General features: G+C 40.0%; 1 protein-coding gene across 3 annotated transcripts in view; it reads right to left on the reverse strand.

Annotated features, from left to right (window-relative positions):
- The window catches only part of Unc13c (unc-13 homolog C), a 463,067-nt gene that overhangs the window by 433,305 nt on the left and 7,403 nt on the right, over positions 1–22,359 (reverse strand). For 2 of the 3 annotated variants that reach the window (XM_029481908.1, XM_029481909.1), the window contains exons 2-3: positions 18,061–18,167; positions 2,319–5,534 (exon numbers count right to left, since the gene is read on the reverse strand). In XM_029481908.1, coding sequence (XP_029337768.1) covers positions 2,319–5,289 — 2,971 coding nt within the window. In that variant the 5' untranslated portion in view covers positions 5,290–5,534; positions 18,061–18,167. The remainder of the gene's footprint in view (positions 1–2,318; positions 5,535–18,060; positions 18,168–22,359) is intronic. The other variant, XM_021171690.2, reaches the window with a different exon arrangement.

Here is a 22,359-nt window from a genome sequence, read left to right on the forward strand (position 1 = left end):
CCCACCATTTTAAATAAACTTGTGTATATTTCTAAGACATAAGGAGATAGGTATAGATTGTAAAAGCGATTATAATGAAACAAATCATCACCGCACCACTGCGTCCCAGATGTGGCTCATCCCATGTATCCTCAATTTGTCTCCTCTCCCTTATATGCCTTGCTCCCTTCTCTATAACAATGCTTAACAATGCTTTTCTGTCCTTCTCTCTGTATTTGATTCCTTTTCTACGAGCTCAAGGGGAACCCAGAGCTTCTCATGCAGTCACTTATTGCTCTGTCAATGAGCTATACTCAAGCCCTGCCTGCTTTTGTTAAGAGGTCTCATACAAGTTGTGTCCTGTGATATTCTTGTGTCCTGTGTCCAGCATCACTTAATAAGTGATAACCTAAAGACCCGTCCATGTTGCAACAAATGACAAGCTATCCCTTCAGAAAGTCAAACAAGCTTCCCTGCTTATACACATCAATTTCCTTCGTTAAAAAATCAGGAGCATTGGCTGCTCTTGCAGAGGACTCGGATTTGTTTCCCAGTACCCACAGGCTTGCTCATAACCCCCTAGATCAAATATCTATTCTGCCCTCTGAGGGCACCAGTCAGACAAGTGTGTGTTTGTGTGTGTGTGTGTGTGTGTGTGTGTGTGTAAATCATTGATAAGCAGAAACTAAAATAACTTTTTAATTGAAGACCCACATTTTTAAAATATAAGGACTTGCTATATTTATATTGTTTAATATTTCAAACCAATACCTTTAACTTGTTGGACTGCAAACACATAACCATTATATAACATTAAACACACACACACACACACACACACACACACCAGTTAAGTCTTTTTAAGTAACTTGCTGAATCCACAGTAAATAAAAGGGTCCAAATTCTAGATTCTACCTATAAAAACAAACAAACAAACAAACAAAAAAAAACCCAAAAAATAAAAAAAACATACTAAATTCACTAAGGAGAACTTCCACCAAGTCTTACTCTGCCGGGGATAATATCACTCTCTAACATAATTATATTTACATAACAACGATATTAGTCTCTTCTGCATTCTCATACCACTTCGGCATAGTTGAGGGCTGCTTCTATTCTAGTTGTTACTCAGTAACAAAGTCCCAGGCAATGTCCCTCCCTTCCCCCTCACTACATCTTTTCTCCTTTAAATACATGGGCTGTGTTGCTTCCTAAGGTAAGACTTTTGAAGGAGAGAAAGCTAATTGTTTTAAGTCTTTTACATTTGGTGATAAAGGTGACTGCTGTCTCTGCAGCCTGACCCTTCTAGTGAGAAAGTAGTAAGGAGTTTTGGATGGCAAAGAAGCCACAATCAGCTACCAGCTGAACAAATTATTCTATAATAGAATTACAGAATAGCAGATTGATACTTGATCGCAAACACACATGCCTTTAGAAAATATATAGAACAAATATTTTAGTGAAAGATGTTAACACTACAGAGAACACATAAAATTATCAAATTTGTTTTTAAAATGAGATTTTTTTAAAAATGCAATCCCAAGATACACTAGGAATGCAAATAAAATATAATGTAAATAATTGAGGCATATACAAATGAGGTTTAGTTAATAAACAAAATCAATAAACTCATATCTATCCACAGCTCTAAAATCTCACGTTGAAAATTGTTCCCTTCGGAAATTAAGAAAAATAGATCAGTTCTTCTCATTTTTCTGAGAAGTAACTTCCACCCTCACTCCTTATTAACACAAAGAATGACTTCTGTCTGCTCTGGGTACCCTGGGCTCCTGGCCCTATTGCATCTTTCGGCTTAGTCTATGTAAGAGAGGTTCGCAATCATCCACAGGCTGGAATTGGCTTTGCAAACCCATCTCTTCTTAATATCTCTTCTTAATATCTTCTTAAGCTCTAAACTGTAGTTCTACTAAGGAATGTTTATACTTGACTCTGTGTTCTTCAAATTTTTGAAATCAAATACCCTTATCTCCTCATCCCTGTGAACCCAGTAGAACCAGGGCACAAGTACCAGGCTGCTTGGTCAAAAGCCAGTCCCTTCATTTCCCCAATGCTTTCCTGTAGCTAGGACAACAATCTTGATCTACCATATATAGGCCTAGAGTTGGGCTCATCTCAATATGAACTACTTGAAATCTATTTCCATTTTCTTTGTGAATCCCTTGTTGGGAGAACTATCTGGACAAAATAAAATTCTTCTCAGAATACATGCACATGAACTCACCGCAGGTGAATTCCTTCTAGGGAAGCCCACATCACCCTGTGCAACTGTACTGCTGTTTTAACACCTAGCACATAACTGAACATTTAAACTTGAGTACCTCCAGCCAGGATCTTCTCTTCCAGCTCTGCCATCTGCTTCTTATAGGCCCTTAAAGCTGCTTCTTTGAAGGAAGGCCTGATTCTCTTTGGCTTCATGACCTCCAGTGACTCTGCCGGGAGGTTTTGGTTCTCATCTTCTGCTAATTCCATTTCAACTGCTGGTTCATTTAAGGTTTCCAGTTCTCCTTCACTAATGATGTCATCAGCCTGCCCATCATAGCCCTCATCTTGCGGGGTCTCGTAAGGAGTTTCATAGGAAGGGTGGTCATAGTCTTTAATGTGTTCGTCTACTTCAGTGATGCTAGTCCTGTTTTCTAGCTTAGCTAGGACCTGCTCCATCACTTCAACATAATCTGTCTCACTATCAGCCACTGGTTCACAGTAGTCCTCCTCTTCCTCAGCTTTATAGTAATAGGGTTCCGTGTAGATATCAGAGTCAAGGGTGGTACTTGACTCGTTTGCAGTGGATTGCGATAATGTCCGAAATCTCCCCATTAAGGAAGAGCCGCTGTCCTCACACCCACTGAGACTCTGTGTGCTCTTGTTCCACACCACTTCCAGGGCTGACTTCGCTCTCTGAAGAGTAGATCCAAATTTGGGGAACTTAAAAGTCTTATCAGAAAGGTCAATGCTTAGCCGACTGTGCCAGGACTTGGGCTGGGCCCCCTCTGAATCATCACTTTGCAGTTCGCTTTGACTTCGATACATCATGGATGGATGGCTTTGGTTGGGATACAGGTCATTAGAATTGGCTTCCTGATAAGAGTCGTACTGGCCAACCCACTGGCCTTGTGGTTCATTATCCAATCCAGGGCATGGAGAGGAGTTGTCATCCTGGGTTAAATCATAGCTTTCAGAGTCATCTTGCAGGTCGCTGTGGCACTTGCCAAGATCATCTAGGTCTTTGCTAGAGATATCCAGCTGTTGGTCAGACAAACTGTTGGTATCATAGTCAAAAGGTTCCTGGGTAGATGAATCTAAGCCAACATCATCAGTTCCTTGCCCCGCTTGATTCCACTCCTTCCATGGAGACAGGTCCTCATGCAATGAGAGCTGGGAACCACTGTAATTGCTTCGGTCTCCAGATGCACACACCATGCTGTTGCTCATACCACTGTCTACTGTTTCTGTATTCTCAATTTCAGCCTGCCCTGGCACTGCTGGAATACTCTCATCCAAACCCTGGTCCTGAAGACGGTGGTACAAGGCAGGCATGCCCTCCTGTTTCCTCTGCCAAAGTTCCCGGTCAGACGAGGAAAGGAGGGAGCTCCCATTAGTTCGACAGAAAAACTGACTTTCAGAAAAATCCTCTGAATAAGATTGACACAATTTGGAGAAATCCGATTCAGAGCGACTAAGTTTAGGAGTGAAGAAGTCACTCTGTGAATGCCAGAGTGGTGGTGTGGCCTCCACATAGTGAGGTGTTTGCTTTTCTGGGGTACTTGATGCTGGCGGTTGGGAGGGCCGTTTATTGTAGTCTGACTTCTGTGATGTTCTGCTGTTAGCTGCTTTGTTCTTGGAACGAGCACTGTGTGACTTTGAGCTGGACTTAGAAGAACTTCCCTTTGCCGGAGAGTCAGCATAGCTGCTTCTGCTGAGGTCTGACTCCAGCTCTCTGTCACTGTCATTGGGTGACAGCCAAGAGTTCTTCTTGGCTTTGGGCTCTGGCGTGGATAACTTCATATCCATGCTTTCGTATGTCTGGGAAGATGGCAACACCCCTTTTTCTTTCCGTTCTCTGATATCGTAAGTTAGAATATCTGTGGAGATCCCGATGCCTGTACCTTTCAGCTTATACGATTTCTTTAAGACAGAATCCCTTTGCTGAGGGGTTTCAAAGTACACTAGGATGGGTCGAGGTTTTGCATTTGGGCAGTCCCTTTGCTGCCCTATCCTCTGAGCAAATTCAATTTTAATAGCATTCGGTACATCTGAGAAACCCATTTTATCTATAAGAATTTGGTACACCACACTTTCCACGTATTCGTGTCTTTCTTCAGGCACATTTAAAAATCTCAGGCTTACCTTACTCCCCATGTGACCCAAGTGTTTAATGTAATCGTGGATGTCTCGAGTTTCCCTTCGAGCCTGGACAAACCCTGTCCGAAGCTGTTCGATCTCGCTCTGGACTACCTCCACACTGCTGGAGATTTCGTCGATAGAGTACTTGAGAGCGTTCACGTGCCCTCGGAGTTCGGAAAGTTCTGTTTCGATCTGACTTATACCCTGAAGCTCTTTAAAGATCATTTCCATGACATCGTGGGTTTGGCTAATGCAGCCAGAGGAGCTGAACCCTGGCTCCAAGACATTTGTCTTTGGGTTCCGGGCAGTTCTATCTAATGATTTGCTTCTTATGCCCCAGGTTTTCTTGACAGTGCTCAACTCCGAGTCTGAGGAGACGCACTCTTGGCTCTTCTTCCATTTCCTCAGTTTCCGTAGAGCACCCAGTTTTAAGGTGTGGAGGGTGCGCTCCCCATCTGAGCTGCCCTCGGAGGGTGCCAAACTGCTCGAACTCTTCCTGTTACGTCTGACAGGCATGGTGTGTGTTGATTGGACCTGGTTTTCTGTGCTGCTCCTTAGCTCATTGAAGGATTCAGAGTACGAGCTCTCGATGGAAGACAGCTCCTGGAGCAGATCCTCATCACTGTTGGTCACGGCTGTTTGCAGGCCATTGGCGATAGCAACTCGGTAACTGAATGTGGGTGACAGGGAGAAGTCTTTGTGACCCTCTTCGTCTTCTATGGAGAAGTTCCGGGTGGATGAGCACTTTGCGATCTTTTTTACAGTGCTTTTCAGGGCATTTGACAATTTAGGGGGTTTGGTGTGGCCAGCAGTTGGAAAATCTTGATCTTTTTTCTGCTGACGATTCTCTTTCTTTTTGGTTGTATTTCCCAATTTCTTTGTAAACATTCCTTTGCAAAGCTTATGTATATAAGCTAAAATCAAGCTCTTAAAGAGACTGGCCACCATGGAGAGCAATGAGTGGGAGTTTTTCTAATCCAAGGAAGTGAACAAGGCACTGGGATGGTAGTCTGTTTTAAACCCAAGGCCAGCATCACTGTTCTCTGGTGCCATCAATCACCAGAAGGGGCAGGAAATTGGATGGTGCTCCTGTGGAAGGTCAAGGGGCTGTGGACGCCACCAGCTTAGCTCCTCCACCTTCCTGGAAGGGAAGTTTTACCGCTCTTTCACGTCCATGTAACTTCATGATGTATCTGAAAAAGGAGGAATGCTATCATGAGTACCGGAATTCAAGTCCACATTCTTCCCATTTGTTACATTTCCCAAGGTGTTTGTGATATGCGATGTGTGCAAAATTGCCTAAAAGGGAATGCAGTTCTCAGAGTTTAAATCAAAATACATTTATTGTATGATACACTTTTCTAAATTATGTATTTCAGTTGAAATGGTGACAGAAGGTATTATTAGGGTTACTTTTAAAAGTTAATGAAATGATCATTTGAATGTGGTCATGTTGCCAGCTCCACTCTATATCTTTTTCTAAACTCACATTTACTAACAGAAATATAAGGATATAAGTATATTCTTCCTATCCTAGACTTCCCAAATTTACCATATTTATAGGATCCATGTTTGTTAAGACTTTTTTCATGCAGTCAAGACTTATTACACTAGAAATAACTTTTTGCTCTTGCAGGAATTCAATAATTCAGCATCCTTAAACAAAGATTAAAATAATCAAAATTAGTAACTATTTCCAATGATGAATAATCACTAAGAGATCAATGTAGACATTCAATATGACAGTGGTCAATCATGAATTAAATCATATTTTAAGATTATAGTCAATTGAGCAGTGGAGACAATAAAAGGAATAGTACAGCTACATTAAAACTAGAGACACTAAAAGCAAAACATAAATGTCCAAGGCTTGAAAGAGCATTGCCAGCTTAAACCACTGGTACAACCTCCTGGCAACGTGGCTGAAAATTCATCCTTCAGGTTTACTAGGAACATCATCAGAACTGGAGTTTCAAGTGACCAAATAAAATTGTACCACAGATGAAACAAGCATACAGATGATCAATAAGTGATGGGCCAGATCTCTTCCTGCGATTTGTTTTTGAAGTGTGATTGACAGACAACCATGACACCTTAATGACAGACTCTTTCTCAGACAACAGGAAGAAAAAGTTCCCTTTCAAAGCCGCTGACTGCATGGCACACTGTCTTCTATATGACAGACTCTCAAAAGATTTGTGGAGTATTTTATCATTGAAATATATCCCAGAATAACAATAACACCAAATTCTTTGCTCATTTTTGAAGAATGTATTTGGGTGGATAAACAGCCTAGTGTAATTCACTAAAGGATGCATCATAATCTTCATGTAGTTTTTGTGGAGTCTGCCTCCCTCCACTTGGAACACCTCCAGCTTCACTTCAGTCAGGCACCGCGGGGACTTGGGAGTACACGCTGTGGCAGAAAGCCAAGTTTCTCAAGGGAAGGGGTATGTGAATGAGGAAGGCAGGAGAGCAGATGCAGAGAGGAGAGAGAGACTCACAGTGCCCAAGCCTTGGAGGAATCCCACCTTGAGAGCTGCAGGTGCTCTTCTGTGGGATGATTTCTGACTCATTCACAATTACAAGCCAGGACTTATTTTCTACTAATAAATGGTGCTGAGAAGTTGACTCCTGAATTAAATGTGTTCAAAAACTTTATTATGTGTGTCTGTGATCTCTCCTTATGAAGAAAATACGTAGGAAAGTTAAGCTAGATTGGGATACATGAATCATTTTTCAATGAGTTTTGGAAGAATGAAGTGTTCTCCCAATTTCTTCAACCTAAAATATTAAGTTTACCCAGCCCACACACGGATGTCTGTGCTTTGCTGACATAAAGGCACTCGTTCTGTGACTGTGTCTGATGTTCTCGTACCATTTGACTTTCATTGTGATTCAGAACTGTCGCTGTAGGTGAGAGTACTTAGAAGAAGCACCATCCAGATGGAAGTCCTGTCCCACTAGACACAACCCAAGAGCAGGTGTCTGTACCCGCCCTGAAGAATCATCTTCCTCTATATTCCAACCATACAGGATGGCTTGGGTGCTATAGCCCTGCGTTCATCTATACCTCAGTAGTCAATGCTCTGAGGGCTCAGAGCTGATATAAAGCTTATATTCCATAATGTATTAATGGATATAAAGCATGCATGCATGGGGGACTAGTGAGAGGTAGGGCTTGGTATGAGGAAGCAGGTCAGTGGGGTGTAGAATTTTGGTGACTGTATGACGCCCTGGTCCTTTCTTATTATCACTTGCTGGCAGTTGTGGTGTGACTACCTTCCTCCTCTCTCAGTTCCCAGCTCCATAGTGTCTTGCCTCACTACAATGCTACAAACAGAGAGCAAAGTGAATCTCTACTAGATGCTGATGTCAGACAAGTTTCCTAGGGACAGAAAACTCTACTATATCTTCCTAATGCTAATTGTTCTCTTCTTTCAAACACAAAATTTCTCTAAAATCAATACAATTAATATATGCAAATCTCACTACTGAAAGCACCCTGACAGTCTCAGAAGCATATTGCCCCAACAACATTATTCAAGGGACAGTTCACTGATTACTGTATTTTTTATTCAATACTGTGAGTTTTTCTGAGCTTTTCTTTCTGTCCCCAGTTCCTTTGCCTCACCCTTCCACCCATCTCTTGTGAATATCTATAAAATGCCTATGCTATCTTAGACTTAGCAAAGATCAGCCTCAGTCTGGCTACTCCTGGATTTTGGCACTTAGTCCTCTGTGCTCTATAGAACCTTGAATGTACCTCCATTAAGAAAGCCTCACAATAACTATTTATATGAAATATTTTACCTATGAATCCATCTGTCTTTCCAGACTGTGAACTGCTGACCATTTAGCTTTAACTATTTACATTGCTTGCCACATCATATTTTCTCAGTACCACATCAGCTAAATGACTGAATACATAAATGGGAGAAAACACTCGCTAACTTACAAGTCGAATAATAAAGTCAAAGAGGGCAGAAAATACTGGCCTTAGCCCAAACAATCCGGACAAGATGAATGAGAAAGATGGTCATCCTGTGCCGTGCCGATAACTCCAGGACAAGGAAGGATGAGGCAGGAGACTCATTGGCAGATGCTAGGCTGTGATACATAGTGATTTCCAGCCAGGAAAACCTGGAACAAAGTGAGAATCTGCCTCAAAAAAGACCAAAGTGACTTGATGGCCTTAGAGTCACTGATTGGTCAACTGTCTGTGTCCAGTCCAAAGTGTGGTATCTCTAAGGTCCAGTGAACATTGTGGAACATGAAGTGACTGGAATCTAAGTGGGAACATGAAGAGAACGCTAAGAAATGCTCTTCTCTGGATGTGACATGGCTATTGCAATCATGAACACAGCTGTGTTCCTTCTGTAAATGCATGTGTGTGTGCATGTGCACATATGTGCACACACACATGTGTACACACACATGTATACACACAGACTTAAGAGCAGTAGTCAGACTAGGCATTACATTGTTTTCATACAAGTAAGAAGCTGCCAAAATTTAAAAACAAATTAAAAAAACAACAATTTAATAATAAAAAAAATCTAAAAACATTGATCTGAAGACCAGTTACCAGAGACACACAGGCTATATGTCCTAAGATAGAAGAGTATCTCCCTTGGCCTGTGAAAAATGCTTACAACAGGGACCAGTGGGTGGGGAAACTGAGTTAGTATCTTGACAGTCTTAAATGTAGGTTAAGTTCCATTTGGTGACAAGGCAGTAATTGCCAATAGCTTCCTGCATTGTCCTGGATACAGATTTCCTGCATGGTAATCCCAGTTTAAACTCCTCATTATGTAATTCTGAGAAAGTGGCCAGCCTTATCCTCTGCCTGAGATTATACAGTTAGGACACTGGGGTAGAACTATAATCTCCTCTCAGGGAAGTGTAAGATTTAAATGAACTAACACATGCAAAGTTCTTACAACAGTGCCTGAACACAGAGCCCCCAGCCCAGCAACTCTTAGCTGTTGCTAGGACAGAGAAAGGTAGTGGCAAGAAAAGAGAAGCAGCTAGATTACAAGGGTATCCAATGAAACCAAGGCAGACATGGGATGCAACTTCAGACTCCATTTAAGTTGAAGAACAAGATAAGAAAGATACAGACATCCTACATAAGCAGATGGAAAAAAATCCTAGCACCTGTCTCCAGAGACATGTTTTACTCCTGAGATTTTACCTTCCCAGTTACTATGTCCCCTGTTCCTCTTCCCCATGTCCTTTTGTCACAGAACCAGAGCAGCCTCAGGAAAAGCACTGTTGAATTATCCATGAGACTCATTTGAGACACACATAAGTGGGGTAGGAAAGAGCTGATATGTAATGAGCATATGTTATGCTCCAGAAACTTGAATTATCACAATAATCCACACTGAGACACTAAAGAAGGCATAAATGTGCCTGTTAACATGGATGAGGAAAGCAAAGATTCAAAGAGAAGCAAAGTAGCCAAAATATAGATGGTTGAGTAAAGCATTTAGATAGCCTGGTCCTTGGTCAGCTAATATGAACAGTGCCTGTAGTGCTGACCTAGCCTTTAAGATATACACATGCATGTGTATGTGGATACTCTCCGGTTTTCAGTTTACTCCAAATAATATGACATTCTGGTGATTAAAAAAAAAACTCAACAGAAATAGAGATAAGTGTATGTGTGTATGGGTGTGTGTGTGTCGGGGGTACAGAGCCAGCTATAGTCATCTAATTCTCAATTACTGCTATTCAAGGGTTCCCCTATACTCTTTTCCTTTGTTATGTTTAATTTCATAGCACACATTATATTACATAATGAAATTTGAGAGTAGGAATTAAGCCGGGCGTGGTGGCGCACGCCTTTAATCCCAGCACTCGGGAGGCAGAGGCAGGCGGATTTCTGAGTTCGAGGCCAGCCTGGTCTACAAAGTGAGTGCCAGGACAGCCAGGGCTACACAGAGAAACCCTGTCTCGAAAAACCAAAAAAAAAAAAAAAAAGAGTAGGAATTAAGAGATAGTTGAAGATTAAAACACTGGGCTGTTGCTGTGGGAGGTCTTAATGTTAATGTTTAATTATTACTATATACCAACCACTATAAAGCATATCTTATTTTTCATCTCTATAATATTTGTATGAAAGAAGCTGAAATGTTGAGCTTTGGGAAATTTGTGCTCGATCATGCAACTAATAAGCAATATCCCCCCTGGCTCTGAGCTCCAGATTTGGATTAAGATATGAAAATTCTGAAACTAGCCTTAACAAAATCATTTTTATTGGTTAACAAATTCATTTTGTAAGAGAACTGTTCAATGTGACTCAAGCTGGATAATCCGCATGAACTAAAGAGTTTATTAACTTTTAAAAGAAGTAGCAGTTCATGGCTCGATCTTTACCTGAACTGAGTTAAGACATTCTCAGGTCATGACATGATTTTATAGTTCTTACCAAAAACACGCAAGTCGGAGAGCTGAGAATTCACAGTTAGGTTTCATGGAGAAAAAGGGAGACAAAGAGACTGGGCTTGTTAAAATGTAGACCAGCTGCCTCCCCAATGCCCAGATTCTGGGCTTGACCATGAGACTGACTCAACTCTGACCTTGACCCTGGCCCAGGAGCCTGAGCTTGTTACCTGATTTTCAGATGTTCTATTTACTACTCTAGTATCTGTTTAGTTCTGGACAGATGTGTTGGACTTACTCATCCATGACATTAATTTTAAAAACTTTAATATGTATTTTAAAACATATATTAGTTATATATTATTATTAAAATAATTAGAAATATAAAATCATTTTGCTTACATGTGAGTATGTACATGGCACGCATGCAGTACCTGCAGAAGTCAGAAGAGGGCACTGAATTCCCTGGAACTAGCATTACAGGTGATTATGAGCTGCCATATGGATGCTGAGAACCAAACCCAGATTCCCTGCAAGAGCGGCAAGTACTCTTATCCATTGAGCCAATCTCCAGACAACTGACTTTTCTTCTACACTGACTTTACCTTAGCCACAGTCCACTGAAATTAGGGTTATAGTGAATCCCCATAGCAACACATCATGAAAGTCTCTACTTACTTCTACAATAGTATTCTGAGAGTGAAGACCTTAGACTAAATGTTATGGTCACTTTAAAACAATTTTCCTGGCTGGGAAGATGCTCAGTCAGTAAAGTGCTTTCTGTGCAAGCATCAAGGACCTGAGTTTGGATCTACAAAAACCCACGGGGGAAAAAAGCCAGGGGCAGTGCATGTTCTTGTAGTTCCAAAGCTAAAGTGATGGAGAAAAGTGGACTCTCTTCCTGGGGCTTACTGGCCAGAAAGCCTAACAAAATTGCTGAGTTCTGGGTAAACGGGAGAGATCATGTTTTAAACGTGATTGAAACATTCAAGGCTGAACTCTGACCTCTACAGGCAGGTAGATACACACATGTGCATGCAGACTTGCATACAAACACATCCACAAATGACATAAAATTTCCACCATACATGGGAGCTCACAGCTGTAATCCCAGCACTTGAGTGTATGACGCAGGAGACTCACAGTGATTTCAAAACAAGTCCATGCTACACAGTGAAACTGTCTCAAATCTAGTTCTTCTAAACATAAAAATTAGTGACATAGAAACATAGAGTGTCTATGTGACAGTAAAGTCTGTGGTGATTCAGAAAGTAGTGGACTCAAAGGTACTTCTAGTCTGGTGAGAAGGCAGAGTTGAGAAGAGGGAAACTTTAAAACATCCATCTGAAAGAGAAAGCTCTATGAACAGGTAGCGTTAGCCAAACTGTTGCTCAGGTAGCTTTGTAAGTAGGGTCCTTGAAATACTACAGAGGAGAAACCCAGAGTATCTGAGGACAGGACGGCGAGCCAGCATTACCAAAAGCCAATAAAGAGCCACGGGGATTGAAGAGGAGGCAAAGCTTGGGTAAGTTAGGACAAAGCAGATGATGAATGAACAGGATAAAATCGAAGATCAAATGGCCAATTATTCTAAAATGTCTTCACAGAGTTGATGAAGGTTTATATTTGTTTAACAAATACTTTCATAAGAACTAGCAAAAGGATTATGTGTGTGATGTGACAAAGTCACAGGGATGACCATTGTGAGAGCACAGAATACTGTGCTGTGGCTGTCCCCATGTGTTACAGGTTGGCTTCCTTGACTGATATATAGTAGATGGTTATTCAGCATGTAGTCTTAAATGCAATTATGAATTCCTTCATCTCTCTTTTTAAAAATAATTTATTTACTTAGTTATTTATTCATTCATCTATTCATTTACATTGCAAATGCTGCCTCCCTCCTGGTCCCCCCTTTTTGTACAGTTTCTTCCCCTTCCCTTTTCCCCTCTGAGAGGGCAACCCCATTGGATCCCCACTCCCACCGCTGCATTCTCTGTAGAGATGTGCATAATCCTTCCTCTGTCTTTGTCCCCTGTGTTTCTTTTTGTCCTCATCACACAAAGTACCTTCTCCTAGACCCAAACAAAGCCAGGGGGACAGCTGACATAGTCTAAAATAGCCCTAACTTGTAAGCCAAAACAGATCTTTTCTCTTTATAAACTTAACTACTTGAATTGTTTGGTTATAGTAACAAAAACTTTGGAGACCCCCACAATATCACATGTTTAGGGAAGCTACTGGTTATTTTGTTTTTCTAAAGGAAGAATCATTACATAGACAGACACTAACATGATCAAACAAGAATAGGCCTGAAGGACTTTGATGGTTAGTCTATTCACCAACTTCACATAACCAAGAGTCACCTGGTAGAGACTCTCTGAGGACTGTCTAAATCAGGTTGTCCTATGGGCAAGTCTGTGAGTTGTTGTCTTGATTGTTAAATGATTTAGGCAGATCTAACCACTGTGGACAGCACCCCTGCCTGAGCAGGAAATCTTGAATGTGTAAAAGTAGGCAATCCTAGCTAAGCACCAGACTTAACATGCATTGATTCTTCCCATACTCATGAATGTGATATGACTCTGTGCCTTAGGCTCCTGCCTTGATTTCTCTGCAGTGATGGACTGTAACTTGGAATTTTATGCCCAATAAACCTTTTGTCCTCTAAGATTTTTGTCAGGGCATTTTAATCACAACAACAAAAATGAAATTAGGACAACGAGCTATCCTAAATGAAGATTTGAAAGAAAACTGTACATTCACTTAACTACCACCCCGGGCTTCTACACTTGGCTCTGGACATGGCTTCCTACTGCCCCACTTACCACGCAGTGTGTAACTCTGGATGCAGCCTGTTCTGTATTAAAAGTAAAAATTTTAAATTTTAATGAATGTTGCATAGCACAGATCTTAAAGGCTTGCATAATTACACTGTCCACTCCGGCTTCTGCTTTAGACTATTAAGTCCACTGCAATTCTCCTCACACAGAGGAAGTTCAGCTGATTCGAATTCTTGGATGAAAGCCAAATATTTATGCTTTAAAGCACTCAAGCAAAACTGGGTGTGCCGCTCATTACTAAAATTTAAATTAGTGTCACTACACAAAGAGGCAATTTCATCATTTTCCTAAATTACGGGATGCTTTTAGAGTAAACCTCAAAGGACGTTACTTCAAGGTGCCTAATAGCAAGACTTCCTTTAAAATTTTCAGTAAAGACACCAGATTCGCTATAAGATAGTTAATACAAGTTCCTAATGAAGAATTCAAGCATCCAATTCTGATGTTTGGAAATCAGCAGTACTCTTATTATAAACTACTCGAGTATACATGCAAAGTCTCTTCAATTCAAAACTAAAACAACACTTAGCATCAACCAGTGTTTGCCTCAGTGATACCTGAGAATAACCACAGCAAACAGTGCACTGAGAGACCACAACCTGATAATTTTTAAACATGCAATATTTTCAAAGGCAAGTGAGACTGTCTTCTGAATAAATTCCTCTGGCTTTGAAAGAAGCATAAATAAGTGACAATTCCTGAGAATGGAGACTTTCTGAACCCTGAAAAGTTAGTGTCAGCCTCTACCAATCTGTCTCCCAGAGTCCCTGCAAAGATGCCTGGCATGACCGAGTTGGGTCACTTGAACATTCCTTCAAGATTGTTACTCCTTTCCCTGACTTTCCAGAGTGCTGGTTGGTCCCCAAGGGCTCACACTGAGTCACTCTCTGAGAATGCTGCTTCCTACCCTGGGTGTGTGGAGGAGGGTGGTCATTCTCTTTCCTTAGGCAGCCTAGAGGCAGTGACTAATAAGTGGGGGTTCATATGCCTGGTTCTTTTTCTTTAGTACACGGAAACTCCAAATATCAACACTTCCTGTGGGATTGTTAAGATCTCTGCTGCAAACATTCTGCAGCTCAGATTTTCATATATATAAGTCAAAAGATACACTGCGCTTATCTATTTCATGGTCTGTTTCCCAGGGAATCTAACTGTAGAAAGTTGGTACCAAGGGAGCACTGAAGAAATGGCTCTACATGAGACTATACACACACACACACACACACACACACACACACACACACACACACACATATGGATCTAACAACTGATGCTTTGCAAAAACAGGCCCTGTAGTATATCAGTGAGGCAAAATTACCATTCTTATAGCTATAAACTTCAAAGTTATATCAGTAGGAAGGAAGCAGCACACACAGTATCTTGAATATCTGAAAGTCTCAAGAGAAGAAATGATTGGCACTGTGAGATAGAATGACTATTGTTGGAATCTCTTGATACAGGGCAGAAAGACAATGATTAGCTAGAAGCAATTTCTTACTAATTAAAGGGTAATTCTAAAACTATCTATGTCACCAAACAAATAAATTCTCATTTCTTGTAGCAGATACTGGAAAAGCTAAGCACCCAGTAGAAGAATTTGTTGTTATGAAAGAGAAGACTTCAGGTAAGGTTTAATTCCCATCTTGGGCAGGTTGGCCATCCTACCATTAGGTTCTTAGTCATGGGAGAAAACATCTGTGTTAATTTATTTCAATTTCCTAGACTTGAGGGCAGCTGTAATTATAGAGAGTTCAGTCCAATTTAATAACTTTGACCTAGTTATTTCCTCTGAATTCTCTAAGATACAAAAGAATTCCATGTTACCATTCAGGGGTAGAAAACCCATTCTTGCTTGAAGGCAACACAGAGGAATCTTTATAGAGAGATATTTATTTTCTTTCCATCAAGAAGACTACCACAAATATTACCTTGAACCTGTACTCCAACAAATTGAGTAAAGTTTTAGCATAGTCAACAATTCCCAGGGTCTGTTAACTGAGACAATAGAGAATCTAAAAAAAATTATTGAAGAACTAGATTCAGTTTTTTTCTCAATTAATGAGGATGGGTATGAGTATAAAAGGAAACAATTTAACTCTATATTGGCATATATTACTAAATTTATAGAAGCAAAAGAAATAATAGATGGTCAAGAACAGACTTCGACTATGGATATAGCTCAGTGGTAGGACACTTGCTTAGCATGTGTGATACTATAGCTTCAGTCCTTAACACTAAAATAAATAAATAAGTAAAGCATGCATTAGTAAATAATAAATAAATAGCTTTTCAATAAGATTCATAGATGTTCACGCTACTGGCATATATCTACTCTTGGTATTGATCATATCCTAGCTTTGAGCTATTTAACTCTATGTTTACAAAATATGCTTGGTTTTCTCACGATCTCAACTCCTAGCGATTGCTAATGGGTGAAAGAGAATGATAATGGTAGCTGCCACATTATACTTGCTGGCTGTGCTTCAGACACACCCCTACCAGTAAGGTTTATATGTAGAGGAATGTAGGGGAGTGTGCTTTAATTATTCCTGTTGTGGAAAGAAAAGAACTGTGGCCAGGCATCATAAAGCATCTTTCCCAACCACAGCTCTAACAGTGATGACACCCATTTCCAAATACAAATGAAGACCCTACAAACCGGTATTATCTACACATAAAAAATGTGACTCTACAATGCCTACCTACCCACTTTATAAACCATTTAATCATGAAATACAAACATAGCAATATAGTGGGAAGGTTCTTTATATTGTACAATAGATATTACCATAGCCTTAAATTTGTAAATACTTTGTATTTTTTATGATTTTGTTTTTTTAATATTTATTTTCATTTTAAATCTGTGCATTTGTGTATTTGCGTCTGTGAGTGTGTATGTGCATATGAGGACATGTGCCTGTGAGGTCAGAAGAGGGTTTTAGAGCCTCTGGTGCTAGGGTCACAGGCGGTTGTGAGCTGCCTGATATAGGTGCGAGGACATGAACTCAGGTCATCTGCAAGAGCAGGAAGCACTGGCTCACCTCTCCAGCTCCAGTGGTTTTTGCTTTTTTTTCAATTATCATACAAAGTAATGAGCTTCATTATGACATTTTCACATAAATGTATCATATTACTTCATTCTTATTCATACCCTCCCAGTCCAACACTCTTGAAGGTTTTTTTTACAAATTATTTCTTCAGTGAAGGCCCACCAGCTCTCAGCTTGAATAAAATGTCCAGTCTTGTTCATATTCACTGGTCTGAATGTTGAAAGTGGAGGGGACACATGTGTGGAACACATTTCATGATCAAACCTTCATCTGCCAGGTGTACGTTTCCTATCCTACTCAGGAGCTCCTTCCTTTGCTCCAAGTGTTGAGGTTCTTGGCTTTTATCTGGCCTACCGAATACGCAAGAATACAGTTAACATGCTTATAGCTAATGTGCCCTTGGTCTGTTAATTTTCTGAGATACATGTAAGGCTTTGAGAATAATGATGTGTTGGTGTGCAGGACAGAAGGAGGATTAAGAATGTGCTTTGATTAAAAAAAAGATAAGTCTCTAAAAGAACCGAGGATTGTTTTGAGATGAAAAGGCAAGTATCACATGAGAGTCAGCAGGCTCTCTGCTGTCATATCAGCTGTGCTTTCAGATGACTTCTGCTGTGGCTAAATGACCACTTCATTTTCCTGATCACAAAATGACAAACAGTGAGGTAGCCCAATCACAAAAGAAGTCATTAGATATGCTCTCACTGATAAGTGGATATTAGCCCAGAAACATAGAACACCCAAGATACAATTTGCAAAACACAAGAAAATCAAATAGAGGGAAGACCAATGGGTGGATACTTTGTTCCTCCTTAGAATAGGGAACTAAATACCCATGAAAGGAGTTACAGAGACAAAGTTTGGAGCTAAGACCAAAGGATGGACTATACAGAGACTACCCCACCTGGGGAATCTATCCCATAACGTGCAATCGAATGTTTGATATCAAACAGAAAAGGAGACAAGCATAGGCTCCGCCAGGCATCATGAATGGAGCACAAATGTTTTTACATTGTGTTAAGAATGAATCTGTAGTTTTAAGAACTCATGTGAGGGATGGTCTTTTTAATTTAAAGCTATTGACCTGCTGGGTATATTTAAGAACTTCTTAAGGGGATTTTTATTCCATTTTATCTTGAATTTCCTATTGAGTTATTCTTTCAGGTAGAAACCAAGAAAGATTGCCTAGATCTTTTTTTTTTCTAAGCAATTAAGCGATGCTCATCAATCAGTGTCTGCAGACAGTTTTTCAAGGTTGTAATTGAGGTCCTATAACCTTGCCTTTATTGATGAGTACAAACCCAGCTCCAGCATTCAGATAAGAAATATCTGATCACAATTTGGAGTGAAAGTATTTAACAGATTTCAAAATATTGAGCAGTGTTGGAGCACAGAAACATCTTAATTTACTTTATGATGTGTCATGGAGACTATACCTGATATCTTTATCTTCTTCCCACAAGACCATAAGTTGGGTAAGAATGGAGACCTTCCCATGCCCAGGGCTTGTCCGCTTGTCCGCTTGTCAATGCAGAATGGTTAACTAGAGAGGATGAAGACAGATTTATGGGAGATCAAACTAGCTAGAAACCTAGATTTAAACTAAGATGATTTTAAACTTACTAGCAATATGAAGAGGTCAACACTTTAATTATTGGGCAACAGTTATTCATTGTGTCCTGTACTAGGATAGAGGGATAAAGAGTGAGAGAGAAACAGTGGTCTCCATCTTCCATGAAATCAACTAATAGTGATGCAGAAAGAGACTTCAGTAAGCAATATGATTATACACACATGCACACACAGTATAATAAATAAAACTTGAAGTGACTTTTCTATTTCTATTCTATACATTTCAGGTGTATCAGTAGAGTCTGCTCATTTCTTGTAGTCTCTCTTTTAACCAGAGCTAGCTTTTTACCCACTTTGCTTGGAGAGAATGTATTTTCAATTCCTCCTAAACCACTCCTCATTAGTGTCTCATTACTACCCATTTTTATATTTCCCTTTTATAACGGAGGTAAGAACTTTTGAAGGGAGGCCTTGCTTCCTTCCTTCTTGTAGAACCTAACTCAACTTGCCAGAGCTTAAGTCAAAACTCGAAGGCCTTGACCTCTGCTCATCACCGCATTCCATTCCACCCCACAAGCATTGCCTCTGTCTGACTTGTTCTTTCTGGCTGAGGATCATAATATCATCTATTGCCTCTTACTTAAAATATTAAGATACATTTTGAGCACTATTTTATTGTTCATGTCAACAACAAGAGTTGTCATATTGTATCATATTAGAGCCATTTTAATCTACCAGGGCGACCTTCCCCCTCACCTGTACCCAATGCATATTAGTATCTTCACTGATTTTGCAGAGATCTCACTCATTTTAAGAAATCTCACAACCTAGGTCGACACTAGCAGTAACAATCCAAAGGGAGAAATTGTTGATGGACACACCAGGAAAGCCAAATTTTAAGCCTCCATACAGGTCAGTCCTGTTATTCCACATAGACACGATTGGTTTGATAGTGAGTTATTCACAGTTCTACAGTTAACTCAGAAAGACTGTACCCCCTCCTCAAGTTCTGAATGTTGGAGGAAATGAGAATCCTCAGAGACCAGAGAAACTTTTCTCAGTCAGAAAGGTACAGAGATTCCCTCCAATAACCTAAGGCTTACAGCAAAAAGAGGAAATTTGAACACTATCACTTCAGCTTGCTAGGGTCTCCATTGTATGGATTTGGTGGTCATGTTTCATACCCATCACTTTCTACCATGGTCCCTAATAGATCCACCACATCTACTTCCTCAGCCAACTGCTGAGTCCTCAGAACTGCTCGCACTCAGGAATATGGGAAGTGAAGGCTTTCAGCTGCTCTAGTTTCTCCGAAGTAGCACACTCATTATGAATTGCTTTTCTGGGAAAATGATAGATTTGGCATGACTTCAATCTACTTCAAGGATGTGTGTGAACCCAGGTGTGAGTTCTTAGACAGAGTATTTTCCTCAGTGCCGACATCCAATCCGTAGTTGATAAATTACTTTCCAAATGATCATCTTTCTATTAGCTCCCAAATGAAATGGCACTGCTACCCCTAAACATCCCTTATCACTGATAGTGTATTATTGAACTAAAAATATCTGCTAATCAATTTCAGATATTTTATAACGTAGTACTAAGGAGAAGTCTTGAGAATTTTCTATGCCATCAAACTAATATATACACATAGAGAGCTCAATATTATGTATAAGATGCCAAGTCTTTTTTTTTAATCTTTATCATTCCTTTACTGTATATGCATGAAAACAAGTTAAAGAAGTCAGTTCTCTTTTACTACATGTGGGATCTTTGATCTAACTTATGTTATTAGGCTTAGCAGCAAACACCTAAACCCACAGAGCCACATAGGCAGCCCTCATGTCTTTATTAATAGTACCTTCTCTATAAATACCTATTAAATTTATCTTTCTTTTAAAGCTCCTGTTGCAAATTAGTTAGAGGCTCACCAAGTTTTAATTCTTAGTTCACTATGTTCCTCCATTAAAATTCAAATTATCTTTATCGCTAATTTTGACACATATGGTAATAACTTTTTGCATTTGAGTATAAACAGGCATGGATTCTCCATTCATTTTGATGTGGTATTAACCTTATCTCCTGCAGATGTTTCAATAATCTAGAAAGCGTGGCTGCTTGACAAGGTGTTTCTTCAGAATGAGAAATTTAAAGACTGTGGTCTAGAATTTTATGATTTTAAGGAGACTTGAAATTTGTCCCACATTTTGTGGATTTTAAATTTTCTGCATTTTCAATACTCTACTCCTCACTCTCATAGAAATGGCTTCAGATTCTGAACACAACCAACCAGCAACGTGTGTGCTGCAGATGGAGGCTGAGGTAGAGACAAACAGAACTTTCTAGAAGAGAACCTTAAGGCCAAGTGTCTGGGAAACAAGGACTCCAAAATTTAGACACAAGAAAAGTTTGAGTGATGCATCAAGGTTTGTCCCAATAACTTCTGGTTCTGACTCTTTCTAATTGCAATTCCCAACCTTGTAAGTTCAGATGAAGAATTTAGGCCTTCCCCTTTCTCAAACTCATCAGTTGCCTTTTGTTTGTTTGTTTGTTTGGTTGGTTAGTTGGTTTTTGTGTTGTTATTGTTATTGTTAAATTTCTTCCCAAATAAAAATACTAATGGAAATTTCATGTATCCGTAATCAGGACCACTGTATCTATTTTAGAATGAACAGGTGCTCTCAGAATCCCTCCCAAAAATAAAAACAAAACCGAGGGTTGAATGACTCCTGGATGTTTTACTGTAACTGTGGCTCTTGACGGACACATGGGTAGCTGGATGCTGAGGGACACACATTGCAAAATTAGTGAAATAGGAGGGAGTTAGGCTACAGCTGACATCAGCTAAAGTTAGTGTGAGAAGACTGAGATCAGAGGCGGAGCATTCGGTACACAATCAGAAAACACTGTTACTGCAAAAAAAAATCAAACAGGAAATGACATGTAGAGCTTTGTCTCAGAAACCCCAACCAAGCAAGGGAAGCAACCATCATTAGTAGTTGATGTGGGCCTCTATGGTGGCATGGCTCTGACCTAGATAGAGCTAAATATGCAAGTCCTTATTACACATCCACCTGCTACCTATCACATGCCTATACCTCTTTGGCATTCAGCTGGAGTGTTCAGGAGCCCTTTGTTTACCCAACGCTCCTGAAGTCCGGTGCTTTACACAGTATGACTGGATTAGAATTGCTCTTCTGTCCCTTACTCTTCAAGGCAGCTTCTAGGGTTGATGTTTCCCCCATCAGCTGTTAATCTACTGCCATTGGGATTTGCTGCTCCCGTACTGTGAAAAGCAATGCAAGTGCCTATAGGGATCTCAGGGCCATAAATTTCATCAAGAGCAGGCTGCTCAAAGCTACTCTGATTTGGTCCAAATGCTGAGGTCATGCCTATCTTGGGACACGGTAACGGTTAAGTTCTACCACTGAGTTCATTTCTTGCCATCTCCTACTCTGTACATCAAGTGCCTTCTTCCTTTACTTCTTTTTCTTTCTAGTAACTGATGATAATATGCAATGCAAATTCAATATGAAATCAAACACACCTATGAACAGACCATTGTAAATAAAGATGTTTAAAAAAAGTATGGTGACAACTGTCAATTCCAGCTGGTATTCATTGAATATTCACCATTTATTATTTTAATCATTTCTTATGAACATTCTGGGACAATGAACTTTATGATGTCAATACAACACAATAAAAACAAAAAACAAACAAACAAACAAACAAAAAAAAAAACGAATGACCACATTTTACATAGACACTGATTAGAAGGCGTTCTTAATAGAGCCAGGCCCATTCTTATGAAAACTATAGCGAATCCCTAAGAGTCTAAACTTCAAGTCCAAACCACAGGAAAATCTAATGATAAAATATTTGACTTGTTTATTAAATTAGACATGAGGTTTAGAACCATAAAAGTCTATATTGGAGAAGTGTTTGGAATCTATAATCTGAGCAAGTGGAGCAGAGATTAGGGAAAGAATGCCAGAACGTCAAGAGGGCAGGCTGGGACATGCTTGTAAAGGAAGCTCTTGAAAAACTAAAAATTTTAAGCTTTATTTTATTTTTTCCCCATTTCACTCTCTCTCTCTCTCTCTCTCTCTCTCTCTCTCTCTCTCTCTCTCTCTCTCTCTGTGTGTGTGTGTGTGTGTGTG

The sequence above is a fragment of the Mus caroli genome, chromosome 9, assembly GCF_900094665.2.
Source record: "Mus caroli chromosome 9, CAROLI_EIJ_v1.1, whole genome shotgun sequence".
NCBI lineage: Eukaryota > Metazoa > Chordata > Mammalia > Rodentia > Muridae > Mus > Mus caroli.